Source organism: Raphanus sativus, chromosome 3, assembly GCF_000801105.2.
Source record: "Raphanus sativus cultivar WK10039 chromosome 3, ASM80110v3, whole genome shotgun sequence".
NCBI classification, from domain to species: domain Eukaryota; kingdom Viridiplantae; phylum Streptophyta; class Magnoliopsida; order Brassicales; family Brassicaceae; genus Raphanus; species Raphanus sativus.
This window is the reverse complement of record NC_079513.1, coordinates 8,993,356-9,009,647: the sequence shown is the minus strand read 5'-3', so window position 1 is coordinate 9,009,647 and position 16,292 is coordinate 8,993,356. Positions and strand designations below refer to the sequence as shown.

Genomic DNA, 16,292 nt, shown 5'->3' with positions numbered 1-16,292 from the left:
TGCCGAGAAAAGAGATGATCAAGGAAGCAAATTCTCTCGCTCCTGAACATTTCCGGATTAGCATGGTACCTCTTCCTCAGCACATTAATCCAAGCATCCAAATGCTGCATAACAAAATAATACATGCCAAACGACTTAACTATTAGAAATTCTTCTGCGTAGAAGACTTAGCAGACGACTTAACTATTAAGTCGTCTGGAAAGTCTTCTACGTAGAAGACTTAGCAGACTACTTAACTATTAAGTCGTATGGAAAGTCTTCTACGTCCAGACGACTTAGCAGACGACTTAACTATTTGTAGAAGAAAACTTACTGAGTCGTCCAGCCAGTCTTTGGAAGTCCTGAGTGTTTTATACCACCGAGAAAGACTTCTCACCGGGCGTTTCTCCATAGGCTTCTTAACTTCACTGCAAAACAAAAAAGTGGAAAACCAATCAGAGCTGAAGACTTAAAGCAAGCTATTATGGGAGAGTAATTCACTTACGGACAAGTTTTGCAGTGATCAATGAGCAACTTCTGTGCCGCCTTGTCGAGTGGGTGAAAAGGTGTAAAGGTAAACTTGTTTGAGTTTGGAATGATCGTTTTGGTCGTGTTGTTCCCTTATAAGGAGACGACTGTGTGGGAGCAAGTTTCCTTGTTCGCTCACTCCTTCCACGCTGAACTGCCAAAGCAGCATTCCGCTAAAGTTCCAAATGAGCAGCATCCCTCTTTGACTCATATCTAGCTATCTCCTTTGCTTTATCTGAAAGAGTAGATTTTTCTTTCTCCAATAGAAGAACGCTCGGTTCTTCGACTTCTTCGGCAACCACTAGACTCGACACTTTCGAGGAACTAGCACCCTCATTAGCCACCTCACTGGCATCCTCCTTAGGATCGTCCTTAGCAACCTCACTAGCATCCTCCTTAGGATCCTCCTTTTGATCCTCCTTTTGATCCTCCTTAGGATCCTCCTTTTGATCCTCCTTTCTCTTCTTAGGATCCTCCTTTGGATCCTCCTTCCTCTACATTCTCTTCTTAGGATCCTCCTTTGGATCCTCCTTTCTCTCCTTTCTCTTCTTTCCGGATTTCTCTTTCGCCCCATTAACACTTTCTCTTTCACCTCTGTACGAACATCGGAACGACCCTGATGAGAAACCTCTTCACGAGCCTCTTCAGGAGCCTCTTCACGTTCACGAGCCTCTTCACGACCCTCTTCACTAGCCTCTTCACTAGTAGCCTCTTCACTAGCCTCTGCAGTTGCCTCTGCAGTTGCCTCTAAACGAGGTTTCTTCCGAGGTCTTGGAGTTGGACGTTCTTCAGCTTTCTTCCGACGTCTTGGATGTTCTTCAGCTTTCTTCCGACGTCTTGGACGTTCTTCATCTTTCTTCGTTGGACTCGCATCACAAGTACCGGTGACTTCCCAGCAATCCATGGTCCACTTCCACGGTCTCTTATACATGACTTTAATTATGTTCTCCGCGTCCGGGTCCTCAACATCAGAGTCCCATTGTGGAAACAGTTCACCGATCTCCTCCTTCTCAACAAAGTTTTCCACTCTAATCTGCAGTAAATAAAAGATATGAACTTAGATATAAGTCGTCTGGAAAGAAAAGACTTCACAGAAGACTTATAATTAAGTCGTCTGGAAAGTCTTCTAGCTGGAAGACTTTGCGGACGACTTAAATATAAGTCGTCCACAAAGTCTTCCAGCTAGAAGACTTTCCAGATGACTTAATTATAACGACTTAATTATAAGTCTCCTGCGAAATCTTTTGGATAGAAGTTTAAATACCTGTCTGCAGATAGCCTGTTGAAAGCATCTGCGTCCTTTCCAGTCCTACGGGATTACCATAACCAGCACCAAGTTCCGGCAGAGCTGTGTACACCCAGGACTGGAAAGCTTGTACAAACCCATCAATCGTGTAACAACCCGTGATATTTTTGGCCTTCAGAGACTCAATCAGCACCTTAAAAGTGACTCTCCCCCATGGATAATTCTCAAACTGTTCTAAATCTATCACTAGCCTCGCCAGACTAGCCCGTGTAGAGGTTGTGACCTTTTTCCCTTCAATGTATCCAGCGAAGATGGCAAGGTACGCTAGCCGCTTGCGATCATCCCGAGACCAGTCTTTGCATCTCTTGAGTGCTGCTATTATCTGGTCAGTAGATGGCCCAGCATCGATATTAACTCCCAACTTCTCCCAGAAAGCAGACATCTCCTTTGTAAAAGGACAGTACGGACTCTCAAGGTCCTCGATGTACTCACAGTTTAGACCAGTGAGGTTTTCAAACTCTATCAGTGAAAACCCCAGCGGTTCTGGACCAACGAGACACCACAGCTCATACTTCTTCTTTATGTCGAGCTGGAAACCGAGCATGAAGTGAACCAGCCTTGAAGCCAACCAAATTCCAGCTCTTGGAACTTGATGAAAACTCCCAACTTCGACTCCTTCAGCGCTTCATATTCTCGATGATCAAGAGCATCTTCTAAAGCATGATGCAACGTCGTACAATCCGTGTGATACGAAATGCTCTTAATTGGGTTGGGCTCTTTCCCTAATGTATATTTCCTCCCGGGGAGTTTTGGAATATCCATGTTTTTGTCTGCAAAACAATCAAAGACAAAAACAATCAAAGACAACAACCATCTCAAACAGACAACCATCCAGTATTGAAGTTCAAGTTATAAGTTTGGAAGACTTTCCAGACGACTTATATTAAGTCGTTCGCAAAGTCTTCCAGCTGGAAGACTTTCCAGACGACTTGTATTAAGTCATCTGGCTTATATTTAAGTCTTCCGCAAAGTCTTTCAAGACATCCAATAGAACAGTTTAAAGCCCACCTGGAAATTCAGAGAAGATATAGTCGCCTTCGACACAGCGGTTATAGATCTGCCAAAATAGACGACAAATTAAGAAGCGCGGTCAGAACGACTATAGATAGAGACAACGTTTTATGTTCTGAATTTCCAACATCAATCACTCGGCAGTAAGAGAAATAACTTACCGGCGGCGGAGTTCGACGAGACGCCTCTGGGAGTCTTGGCGCTAGGGTTTACAGAGAACCGACGGACAGAATGAGACACGAAACGGCGCTAGGTTTACAGAGAAACGGTGTTAGGATTTATGGAGAAACGGCGTTAGGGTTTTCTCTTAAATCTGAAATAGAGGAAGCGGCGTTAGGGTTTCCTCTCAAATCTGAAATAGAGGAAGCGGCGGTGAGAACGGTGCTTAGAACGTCGGTGATAACGGCGTAGATATAATCGGCGTTGAGAATGATGGATTAGAGAGAATCGACGGAAATCGCCTTCTAAATCGTCTTTAGAGTTTTGAGAGAAACGACGTTAGGGTTTTTTTCTGAATTTCGCAAAACAGTGAATAAAAAAAAACATCTTATATATGTCCGGTAAATATCCGGTTAGGGGTCTGGTTTGCAAGACTTACTGATAAGTTGTTTGTAGAATACTATACATCAGACGACTTACTAGTAAGTCTCCTACCGTAAATATATTCACCAGATGACTTACTAGTAAGTCGTCTAGACCCTAGATTTAACCCCTAAACTAAATTGACTAAAATTAACTAACTAAACACGTTATAAAATCAAATTAAACTTGCTTAGTGTTTACTATACACAGAAATAAACACATTTGAGTAAATTTCATATTTTTCAAAAATACTTTTATGCTTTCCAAAATCTAACCCTAAAAACACATACAATACTACAACATATGTTGGCAAAACCTAAACCAAAGAATATCATGACTCACTACTTTTCACTCATCTATGTCGAAAACAATTCACTTTTGTTATATCTTAATTTATATCACTTAAAACATATGTTAGTTATATGATTTTAATTTTTCACTTATCAAAATATTTTTTACAAATTTTTTAAATTATTTAAAAAAAACAATACCAGACGACTTACAAGTTAGTCGTTTGGACTGACTTACTTGAAAGTCGTCTGGACGGAAGACTTACGGGGGTTAGATACATAAAAAGCATTTTGGTTTTTTGTTTCTACACAAGGGACATGTTGTAATTTCAATATCCCCTAAAGTCACTTTTGCATTTGATTCATGTTTGGATTTACTTTTGCATTTGAAATCAAGTTGTGAGTCACATTTGCCAATTTTCCCAAAAACTGAACCTAACCCTCAACGATCTACAAACATGATTCTAGAGCCATACGATCTAACAATTCCAAAATAGCTCTATCAGCCTCAAGTCGAGCGAAACTAAATCTTTCAATCTAGTCACCAGCAAAACTAAGATTGTAGGCCATCATTCAATATCTCCATTCCTATCATATATGATATATCTATCACCATTTCCATGTATCATAAAAATGAAGCAAACATCATCAGATTTCATGCTAACTTACAGCTTCTTACCAGAAGCACGATATTTGATCTCGAAATGTTATTTGAAAGTCTAAACTAACAAGTTAGCAATGGTAAGTATCGAGTACAAATCAGAATTGTTTGATAAGAAACTAATGAGTTGAGAGTGAAAAACATTAAAATGACTAGCTTTCTAAACAGTGAACCTCAGATACAAACTCTTGAGGCGTGATCAACAGTTTGGAGGTTTTAAGAGTTTCACCATATGCCGCAATGAGCAACGCTTCAGCTCGACCATGGTCCTTTTTTCTCTTGAGTTGCGAACTAAGCAAAGGAAACAACTCCGATGCAACTCGTCTACTATCATCCTGTAACAAGAACAAAAATAACTTTGTGATTGCATTTAAATAATATAACTTTCCGCAATAAAATAATAAATCAATCACCTTTGTGCAGTTTCCACCAGCAAGTTGAAAATGCCTCTTCCACAAGGCTGAAGAAACGGGAACAACCGAAAAGCCAGAGGTAACAAGTGTTCCTAACCAAAATCCAAATCCAAAACCTCCGCTATACCAACCCTAAGACATAGAAATCACACAGTCATGTATGAAATAAATATCATGATATAATTGGAGATAAAAAAAAAGTAAAAGGAACCTGTTTCCCATCTTTAGGAAAAGGAGTTGATTGCTCTATATATGCCGTACTTCCTGCAACGTGGAGCACAAATTGCATCTAATATTTTTATGCCGAAGAAAAAACAGAACAAGAATGTGAAACATTGGCTTCTTACCAGAGGGTATATCTAGACTTCGAATCAATTGAACTATTGACTTCGCATCCAAACGTTTCCGCACTCTATTTCCAACTAAAACCGGCAGGTGAGGAGTATCAAAGACCTAAATCCAAACACAATCGACTTTGAAGTCTGTTTCAAAATGCTTCATTCATTGAACGTTAGAGACGAAGAACTATTATCCTGACCTGAGCTTCGGAAGAACCCAAGAGGTGGTTAAATTTCAAGAGAGCCAAAGCACCGGACAAGTCTGGGTCTACTCCAATGACATAACTCGACTCGGTATTCCCCTGAGTCACCACGTGTTCTTCTGGGGAGGGAGGAAGAGTGAGAGACTCCAACCACTTCTCTTTCATCAACGCTGCGTCCATGGCTTTCGTCTTTGTAGGAAGAGCGCTAAACGCCAGACTCTGGCGCCGCCGGAACGGAGCAGTGAAAAGCCAGGGCGAGGGCGAGTGAGAAAGGAGAGGTCGGAGCTTAGGGAAGAGACTATACATCGGAGGAGGCTGTGACGCCGTTGGCATTGCAAGAGTCCCTAAATTATTAGATGACCCTTTTTTGGGTTTCTCAATTTATGCTTGCATCATCAATCCCCTGTATATTATTCGAGAAGTTTTTCTTAAATTAACCCACCACCAATTAGAATTTAGTTATTTCAAATTTAATTAGAATTTGTTAAATTATATTACTAGTTTAAAATAAATAAAAATAAATAGTTATTACCAAAATAAGATTTTTTAAAATATTTACAATACTGTCAACAAAATATTTATTATATAAAACTTGGTTATTTAAAGAAAAATTTGTCAAAACAAAACAAAAATTCAGCATGGTTGTCCCTATAATATAAAATCATCGTTTTGTTGTCTTTTTAGTATATTTTTTTTCATAATCCAAAAATAACCCTTAATTAACCTAATTAAACACATTAAACTAATAGATTTTTTTAAAAAAATTAACTAAAAAGTTTTAAAAAAGAAAAATAAAAAAAAACTTTCAAAAAAGTTTTTAATAAAATAAATTCGTAAATTTTATAAAATAAAAATAATTTACAAATTGTTTTAATAAAAACGTTAAGTTTATAAAAAACGTTTGACAAACTTTTATTTTTAGAACATTTAAAACTTTTTTGATAAAACTTTAATAAAATAAAATTGTAAACTTTATAAAAATATAAAAAAATAAAAATAAATAATAATATAAAAATAAAAGTAAAAATGAAAATAAAAATAAAACTTTTCAAAAAAATTTAATAAAAACTTTAAACAAACTTTATACAAAATATTTTACAAAGTTTTATTTTTAAAAAATTTTAAACGTTTGTAAAGTTTTTAATTTTATCAAACTTTTTAATAAAAATAAAACTTTTTAACTTTTTTTTAATAAAAGTAAACTTTGTAAACTTTATAAAAATAAAAATAAAACTTTACAAAAATTTTTAGTAAAAAACTTTAAATAAACTTTATAAAAATGTTTACAAAGTCAAATCTTATAAAAAGCTTAAACCATTTGTAATTTTTTTAGTTTATTATACTTAAAAAATAGAATAAGAGTTTTGAAAATCACAAGACAAAGTATGGAGATATCATAGATTTATGAATAAAAAAATGCAAAATCATTTTATTCTCAAGTAAAATCGACCATAACATGTTTTAGGAAGTTAGAATATTTTAAGGATATTTTAAAAATATTTTCTTTACTGAAATTTCATTAGTTTTATTAATTTAGGCGCCTTTATAAATTTTTGACAAGTAAAATCAAAAATAACACATTTTAGGAAGTTAGAATATTTTTAGGAGATTTTTAGAATATTTCTTTAACTAAAACTTTCATTAATTTTCGCAAAAATCATGTACTCTTATCCGTAGAAGGCACATTCTAAAAATTTAAAAGATTGACAAAAATTCTGAACACGCTTTCTACTTTTAGTAGACGTAAGAGTATATTTTACAAAACACATTCCCCGACATTTAGAATACTTAATAAAAGGGAAAATCCCATGTAAAACTTCCAAAGTGGCAAGCACTCCCACTTTAAACCTCAAACTGTTATGCTTCCATAATAAACCTTAAAACTAAAATCATTCTTAATAATAACTGCAAAAGTGGCTTCCCTGTTTTCCGTAGTATCAAGATGTACAAAATTAAAAAAATTTGTTAACGTCGCAGTTAGCTCCGTTAGATTTAATGAAACATGTGTCTTATTATGAAAACACAAAACTCAGCAAGACTTTCGTATGAAACAGTTTCTACGCAAATTTAAGAGTTCTTCGTAGGCTAGAGAACAACAAATTTAAATCAAAGTACTCCATTATGTTTCATATAGTAGCAACTTAAGATAAAGTAAAGTAAAAAAAGGCTAAAATAAAGTAAGAGTACAGAAAAAACAGAGAAAAAAACAGTTTAAGAAAACAGAGTCACCAACTATTCAGTTTTCTTTATTGCGGGGGTTGTGAATCGGTAGCAGACCGATCATAAATTCTGTTTCCAAATACTTCAAAAGGTCGATCTGTGAAGGGGCTCCAAAATGTTCCACTCCCACTTGGGATGTTCTCGATCTTTCTTATCTTCAAGGGTCGTCCACGCGAAGCCTTCTTCACATGTTTGGCTGGTTGGGTCGAGGTGACAGACTGTTGAGGGGCAGTAGAAGCAGCAGGAATTGCAGAACTTGATTGAGGGGTTTTTAACAGCTGAGAGCTAGATCCAACTAATGGATTGTTTTTATTTTTTCTTGGTTTTGGTTGACGCTTGGGGTGAATCTGAATCATGAAAATTCAAGCCAAACATATATCACAATACGAACTAGCTACATTTCTAAAAATAATTAAAAAGAAAAATACCTCTATAGGATGTTTACGAGCTCTACCACGTCTATTTTTTGGGCCTTCTACAATGACCGGTTCATTTTTACATCCACTTTTAATATGTCCAGCTTGACCGTGTCTTGTAGATTTACCTGGATTTTGTAGTGATTCAAAAGGTTCTTTTCTTCTGTCGCGTTTTTAGGTCTACCTCTTGGCTTGCGTATGTCGGGTATTCCAATTGGAGGATTGTCCATCTTATTCCACAACTTCTCACCATTAACAGGTCTGATGTTATCAGCATATGTGTTTTTGAGGCATAAAGTTGAATAATAATCAGGGACATATTTCTCAGCATCGTCTTGGTTATCATCTAACACACATATTGCATGTTTGCATGGTATTCCTGCAATTAAAATAAAAAACAGCAACACAAAGCATAGTTTAAATATCAGTGAATCATTAGAAAAATGTAAAGAACAAGACAAACTAAAAGCTAAACATAAAAGATCATTAGAGTTTGTTCCACATACCTGTAAGATTCCAGCGGCGACAAGCACATTGATGTGCTGCTAAGTCAACAGTATAGCCAACATTAAACTCATTTACCTCGTACAAAGTTGTTCTGCTGCGTATTGTTGAACAAAACTTCTTAGCAACTCTTGCTTTCTCTAGTATAGCCATTGTAATTGGAGTGAGATTGGTGCTACACTTCTCTGCTTGTAACCATCTACATGATATCCTTTTCATTGCTTGTCTTTGTATGTCTTCTAGCATACTAATCACAGGCTTCGTTCTTGCAATTTTGATCGTCCTGTTGAAAGCTTCAGATAGATTGTTATGCACATCAGCACAATGTGACTCTGGATTGAAAAATGCTCTACACCACTTCTCTGGCTCTGTTTTAAGCAATGCCTCATACGCAAAAGGATCATATGTCTCTAGCATCTTCATTTTGTCCTTATAGGCCCTGTTTGTTTCTCCATTTGTAATTTCCATTCAAATGCTCCATCTATGTGATCTAGCTAAATGATCCATTCAAATTTTTGGGGTTGTTTGTTTCTCCATTTAGATGAATCATTTGAATGTATTTTATGTTTGTTTCTCCATTTGTAATTCTCATTCAAATGAGTTTAATAAACAAATTACATATATACCCTTATTTTGGTTTAATTATATGTTTGATATTAATTTTACCAATACTAAATTTTATTATTTACTAAAATATATTTACACTAAAATTATTTTAAAATTATCATTTTGACATTTATAAAATTTTATTTCATAAAATTTTATAATTTCATTCATTTATTTAAAATTCATATATTCATTCATTTATTTAAAATTGCATAAACTTCCAAACAACTCAAAGTTGGAACTTAAATTTGAATAAATGTCTAAACAATTCAAAGTAGAAACACAAAGGGATCCCAAACACAAAATAGAAACTCAGATTTTATAAAACTGAAATTTAAAAGATGGTTTGCAATCCAAGTAACAAGTATTTGATCACAACCTGAAATTTAAAACTGAAATGATATCTCATTGTCTTTGAACCACACACAAGAGCTCCCACACTCCAAGCAATATGTTTATCCCACTCCCACACTCCACTACCTGCCATATATAAGAGGTTTTGGTCAATCAACAATGGGACACAAAAATTAAAAAAAAAAGACTCGTACTTGTGTTACTACAGATCTCTATATCTGATAAGACCCTGTTCTGTCTGTATACATTAATGCCATAAACACAACCACACATAAACCACACAATCATACATCATCCTAATCATCCAGCAACAACAAGACTATGGAGACAACTTGCGATTCTATTAACTGCTAACCTGAGTTCTCTAGCTTACCAATTGTGATTCTTCTAACCTGCTAACAAGATTCAAACCGGTATAAGCACCATATTTAACAGTGTAACAAAACTGATCTCATGAACACAAGACTAACATTTAAGCATACCTGTATGATGCTAGTATGGAAGTCTAGTTCCTCTTGCCATCTCCATAGTAATACAGTGACGCACACTCTCCATCACTCTATCACCTTGCGGAATGTATCAATGTGCAAGACTGTTATAACATTCAAATATTCAATGTGCAAGACTGTTATAACTAAACTAAGAGAACCATTCAGTTTAAAAAAGTACTTACATCAGTACCAGGGACAGACGTCATTGCTCCAATTATCTGCAAGGCATGGCCAAGCAAGTTATATAAAGCAACATCAGAGAGAGAGACCAGCAGAGAACACAAAAACAAAGCACGATGAGATGGGGGAGAAAGAAACCTGCTTCTTCGCCTTGGTTTTCAAAGTTAAGTGGTTCGTCAGACTTGAAACCTGCAAAAGAGAAGAAGCAAGATGCTGACAAAGCTAGCCAAAATCATTAATATGATCAGAAACATGGTGCAGCAAATGTGACTACTGAAGAAATGATTGCTAAAAAACTTTGTGCTTGACTACAAACAGTGTATCCTCATTGCTCGTATAGCTTACAAATGAACTGGTTATGACCCTAACATTCTCAAAACCAAGCAAACCCCATCAAATATTTCAACTCAGAGAACTATACAAACCAAGCAAACCCATCAGTATATCAACACATTCTTAAGCATAAACCCCTGACAAATTCAAAAGGGAAACCCATATAACATAAACAGAAGCAAAGCCATCAACTCAGAGACTGACAAACTCTATGAACAAAATGATTTCTCTATGAACACAAGCAGATCAAATTTCGAGATCTCTCTATGAACATCTCAAACAAGCTCGTAACTCTCAACCAAGTGAATCTATAGAGATGTAAATGAAGAAAACTCGAGAGAGACTTCTAGAGATACCCGAGAGAGAGTGAGATGCGGCGAGATTGAGATGCGGTGAGAGAGAGACAAACGGAGAGAGAGAACCGCGAGAGAGAGACAGACCCACGAGAGAGAGAGACAGGCAGAGAGAGAGAGATGCGCGAGAGAGAGAGAGAGATCCGGCGAGTTCAAAAGCTTAAGCTCCTTTCATGGAGTTCGAGAGAGAGACAGACCCACGAGAGAGAGAGACGGAGAGAGAGAGAGAGAGAGAGAGTATCGTCTTTGCGGCTGGAGTGAGAAGAGATCGAGACTGAAGAAGATATTAGGTTTGTAATATTCAAGTTAAATGAAGGGCAATATCGACATTTCTGAATTTTGACTGAACCAGTTCCAGCCAAATGATTCGATTCGGTTCAGTCAACTGGTTTCTAAAATTTAAACTATATTTTAAAAAGTCATTCAACTGATCCATTCGGATGAGTGGTAGATTTTGTGTCCAAACGAACAAGAGGCTCAGTTCCATCCAAATGGATCAGTTGAATGGACAAACGAACAGGGCCATATTCTCCTTCATGATAGCTGTATGCTACAGCCCAAAAAAGATTTTTATATTCTGATCGCGAAAAGGATTTTTTCCAGTTACCGTATATATGTCTTGCACACATACGATGTTCTGCTTTTGGAAGCTCAGCAGCTATGGCATGGATAATACCCTGTAAAAAGATATGTAATCATCAAACTCAAGTTCAGATTTTACTATTAAAATTGATATTATTATGAAAATTAAGCATATAATAAATTACCTTCTGCTTATCTGAAATGATAGTAAGGTTATTGCCTATACCTAAGTTGAGATCAATTTTGAGTTTTCTAACGAACCAGCCCCAAGTATCCTTGTTTTCACGTTTTACAACAGCCCATGCAATTGGATACATCTTGTTATCTCCATCTCTACCTACAGCTGCAAGCAAATCACCTTCCAAATCCCATTTCAAAAAGCATCCATCAAGACCAATTACTCGTCTGCAACATTTCTGCCAAGTCTTCCGAAATTCCTCAAAGCAAATGTAGAAAGAAACAAACTGTTGTACACCATTGACGTCACCAGTGCAAATCTCTGTGGTGACACCTTTGTTTGATCGCTTAAGCTCAGCCTCATAATCCCATAGCTTACCAAACTGAATGGTTTGAGCTTCAAGGACAGTGTCCAAAGCAATTCGTCTGGCTTTGTAACACTTTGAAATATTCACAAAAATGTTATAACGCTCCTTCATCATGTCCTTTATCTCTGCGGCTTGTAAATTAATATTTCTTCGAATTTCTTCTCTAAACAGCCCTGCAATCACACCTTGCTTCAGCATTGATACTCGACTTGATTTTCCATGGTTATGCTTGTTGTGACAAACTTTCACCATCCACTTGTTCAGTGGTCGCTCAACCGAACAATATACTCTCCAAGGGCAGTCACTTTTGCAACATATAGCAGCTATCCTTGTTGCTTCTGATTTTGCCATTTTAACATCATATTGAGTATTCAGCGAGTAACGTAGTAGCTGATCCTTGAACTTTAATCCAGTATTGAATTTCTGAAACATCCATATGTAAGGCTCTTTGTCAAAATCTCCATGAAACTGTTCTTTTCCTTTTTCTCTTTTCGGATTTTTCCATTGCTCCCACTCTTCATCTGAGCTTAACGGTGTATCTGGATATTGGACGTCTTCTAAACCAAATTCAGGATCAGATTCTTCTTCGTCTCTTTCTTCTTTTGCCTGTTCTACAACTAACTTACGAGTTACTTCGTTCAGCTTTGGACTTCTTCTTGTAGCCTCCTCAAACAAGGACTGAAATATATCATCACCACCACCATTTCCTGCATCTAAAATAATCTCATCATTACCATTGTCCACCACGTTACCAATGCCTTTATTGGCACCTTGGTTTTCATTGAAATCACCACCTAGATCATGCTTATCATTCCGATCATCACCAATATCTTGCTTCTCATTTTTAGATGTATGAGCTTCATCCTCAGATTCCTCATGCTCATCCTCTTCTCTTGGTGGCTTATCATCATCAGATTCATCGCCACCGTCCGATGATCTCTCATCTGCATCAGTTTCATCACCTTCTTCTCCTTCAGCTACATATCCACTCTCATCTTCATTTTCAAGAAAAACATCAGTCGCACATGCTATTCTCGCAGAAGAACACAACTCTGAGATATCACCATTAATATCCTCAAACACATAATTGATACTCTTCATATCCTCACTTGCTTTTTTGTACCAAATCAATCTTAACATTGTCACAATGCCTTCAGCCTTACTGAAATCTTTAAACTTCTTCCAACTGATCTCAGACATTTTCCATAAAACACTCTTAAATTCCAATTCATTAAGATAATTGTATCCACCAACTTCTTTCTTCATCGTTCCACCAAAGTGGATATTCAGTTTCATTGTATCATCATATCTGCATTGTAAATATATAAAATTTCAGTATACACCATCCGTAAACAAAGAATATATCAATCCATAATTATCTTGCCCACTACAAATTAAACATAACTAGATTTTGACCCGCCCTTAGAAGGGCGGGTATATTTTTTTTTTTACATTTTTTTATAAATTTAATTTTTATATTTATGTTTTTATTTACGTTTTTTATTATATAATATCAATATACTAAAACAGGAATATGACCTATTGATATATGTGTGCTCAAATTATTTTACGATAATTATTAAAACCTTTTATTAATTATTTAAAAGAAATATTATACAAATAAAAATATAAATATGATTAAAACATAAATATAAAAATGAAATTTCTAAAATATGTAAAACAAAAAAATATACCAGCTCTTTTAAAGGCGAATCCGAATCTAGTCAATACTATTAAAATAGAAACATAACATATTGATATATGTATGGTAAAACTATTTTAATACAATGATTAAAACCTCCTATTAATTATTTAAGAGAAATGTTATACAATAAAAACACAAATATGACTAAAACATATAAATATAAAAATTAAATTTCTAAAAGAATATAAAACTAAAAAATATAAAAAGGCGGGTCCAAATGTAGAAATCTATTTAAAACCCGTTAAACTAAAATCTGTTGAATATCGGATCATGATAATAATTTTTAATTTTAATTTTAGTTGTTTAGTTTTAGTTTTAATTTTATTTTTTAAAGAAACATAATTTTTATGTTTGTGTGTTTGTATAATCATATTCTGTATGATATGAATTTAATAGAATAGATAAGTTTTGTAAGTATGTACATGTATCATATGGTAAGGCTTCGTTTTTTTGTCAATATTCAGTCCAAATTATTTGTTTTTTTTAATTGAACATAAAAACAGGAATATAGGGAAGTTACGAACGGTTAACAATGCTCTAAAGGACCTTTTATTAATTGGTCATACATGATAATTAATAGAATAGATTTTGACCCGCCCTTAAAAGGGCAGGTAAATTTTTTGTTTTACATTTTTTAAAAGTTTAATTTTTATATTTGTGTTTTTAATTATTTTTGTTTTTAATTTGTATAATATCTTTTTAAAATGATTTATAAGAGGCTTTAATAATTATAATCTTTGTATAATATCTTTTTAGCCAGTTACGTGATTAATGATCATGATTAAGAAATTAAGAAATATAATTATGCAGTAATGGACGTTCACAAAAAATACGATATTAAATCATATTGAATCATACGCCCTTTTGGGCCGTTACGTGATTAATAGCCAGTTACGTGATTTGGCAGTTATATTAATAAAAAGGTATATTAAAGATGTATTTAGTGGCAGTTATAAAAATTAAAAAGGGGACATAACCCCATATCAATTGGACATGTTGAAGAATTAATAGAATAGATTTTAATTGTTAACCTAAACGTTTTGGAAATCTCAGCAGAAACAAACAAGAAAAAAAAAGACACACCACATGAAAACTCGTAAACTTGAAATCAGAAGATTAAAATATTAAAAATATTCTTACTCCATATCTTACGAAGTTTTCTTTTTCAATGCTCGGTATACTTTTCTGAGTTTATGTTCTTTGCTTTCACGAACTTTCACGACGGCTAAACCCTATAAACCAATTTAGGGATTTTAAATTAATTTCTGTAATTAAAATAAAAATACAGACTTTTATAAATAATTTTAATAAGGCACATGTTTTATTAAATCTAACGCAACTAACTATGATGTTAACAAAATTTGTAATTTTGTACACCTTAATATTACGAAAAACACGGGAGCCACTCTTGAAGTTATTATTAAGATTGATTTTAGTTTCGAGGTTTATTATGGAAACATAACACTTCGAGGTTTAAAATGGAAGTGTTTGCCACTTTGGAGGTTTAAAATGGGATTTTCCCCTTAATAAAAGTAGAAGATGCATTCAGACAAAAAGTAAATAGCTTTACGATTAGTAGAATGCACATTCCACTTATTTAGAAATTTAGTAAATAGTAGAATGTGCGTTCTAAAAGAAGAAGATGAACATGTTTATTTTAGAAATCGTTTTCTACAATACCATTTTCCGTAGAAGATACATTCTACCTTTAGTAGAACGTATTTTCAAATTTTTATTTATCAACTTTTTGAAAAAACAAAATACCAGCTTGTGTATATGGATGTTTTATTAATTGTTTATATTTTTAATATATTTTTGATTCACAAAAGTATTTATTTCATTAGTTTTCTGAAATACAAAGTGTAAAAAGGAAAAAAATTGGACAAAAAAGTATTTTTACCAAAGGGACAATACCCTTAATTTTTTGTTCTGTACTGACAATTTTCCCTATTTAAAATTAGTTTTAAGAAGATCGTGACACATGTCAATTATGTATTTAAGATTATGAAATGTGTTAAATTTTTATTTAAAAAAAAAGTTAAACCAAAAGATTTTTAAAATTTAGTCTTCTTTTTTTTTAAGAAAAATCTTAAACAAAAAACTGCAAAGAAACAATATAAATAATTATTTAATAAAATATTTATTTTTTTTAAATGTGGGTTTAAGATAATTTTAATAGTATTTTCATGTTAAAAATTAAAATATTTTTTCTTATAAATATTTAATAGTATTTTCATGTTAAAAATATCAAACAAAAGAGAACCGTAAAAAATCTTATAATTTAAATAAAAAAGTATTCCTTTTTTTAAAGAGCTTTATTTTCAAGGTAAAATAATATATCTGAATTTAAGATAATTACAAATTAGCAAACATTGGTTTAAGATGAAGAATTTTCTTAGTAGCAAAAATAATTACAAGATGGGCTTTTTCTTATAAAAAGTTTGGTTTTTTGGTATCCAAAGTTGTTAACTAGTATAATCATGACACATGGTTATTATATATTTAAGATGATCATATGTGTTAAATAACAATTTTTGTTTTTTTTTTTAAACTTAAACCAAGAGAATTTTTTTTTTAAATCCTTTTTAAAAGTCGTTAACAAAAAATATCTTAATATATAAAGTTCGGTTCTTCAAAGTTACTAATTAACAAGATCGCGACGCATATCAATTATATATTTAGGATTGTGACA

General features: G+C 33.9%; 2 protein-coding genes across 2 annotated transcripts; both read right to left on the bottom strand.

The window, feature by feature from the left end:
• Window positions 1–680: 680 nt before the first annotated feature.
• Window positions 681–2,575, bottom strand: LOC108832548 (uncharacterized). Its single transcript, XM_057006281.1, has 4 exons — window positions 2,383–2,575; window positions 1,821–2,296; window positions 1,100–1,540; window positions 681–1,001 (listed from the first exon to the last, which is right to left on the bottom strand). Exons 1-4 carry the CDS (start codon window positions 2,573–2,575, stop codon window positions 681–683), a joined length of 1,431 nt encoding a protein of 476 aa, XP_056862261.1.
• A 1,774-nt stretch (window positions 2,576–4,349) lies between these two features.
• LOC108832550 (Holliday junction resolvase MOC1, chloroplastic) lies at window positions 4,350–5,682 on the bottom strand. The gene is made up of 5 exons (XM_018606026.2): window positions 5,309–5,682; window positions 5,118–5,223; window positions 4,982–5,034; window positions 4,771–4,902; window positions 4,350–4,692 (listed from the first exon to the last, which is right to left on the bottom strand). The coding sequence occupies exons 1-5, from the start codon at window positions 5,642–5,644 to the stop codon at window positions 4,510–4,512; spliced, it is 810 nt and encodes a 269-aa protein (XP_018461528.1). The 5' UTR covers window positions 5,645–5,682; the 3' UTR covers window positions 4,350–4,509.
• Between the last annotated feature and the right edge of the window lie 10,610 nt (window positions 5,683–16,292).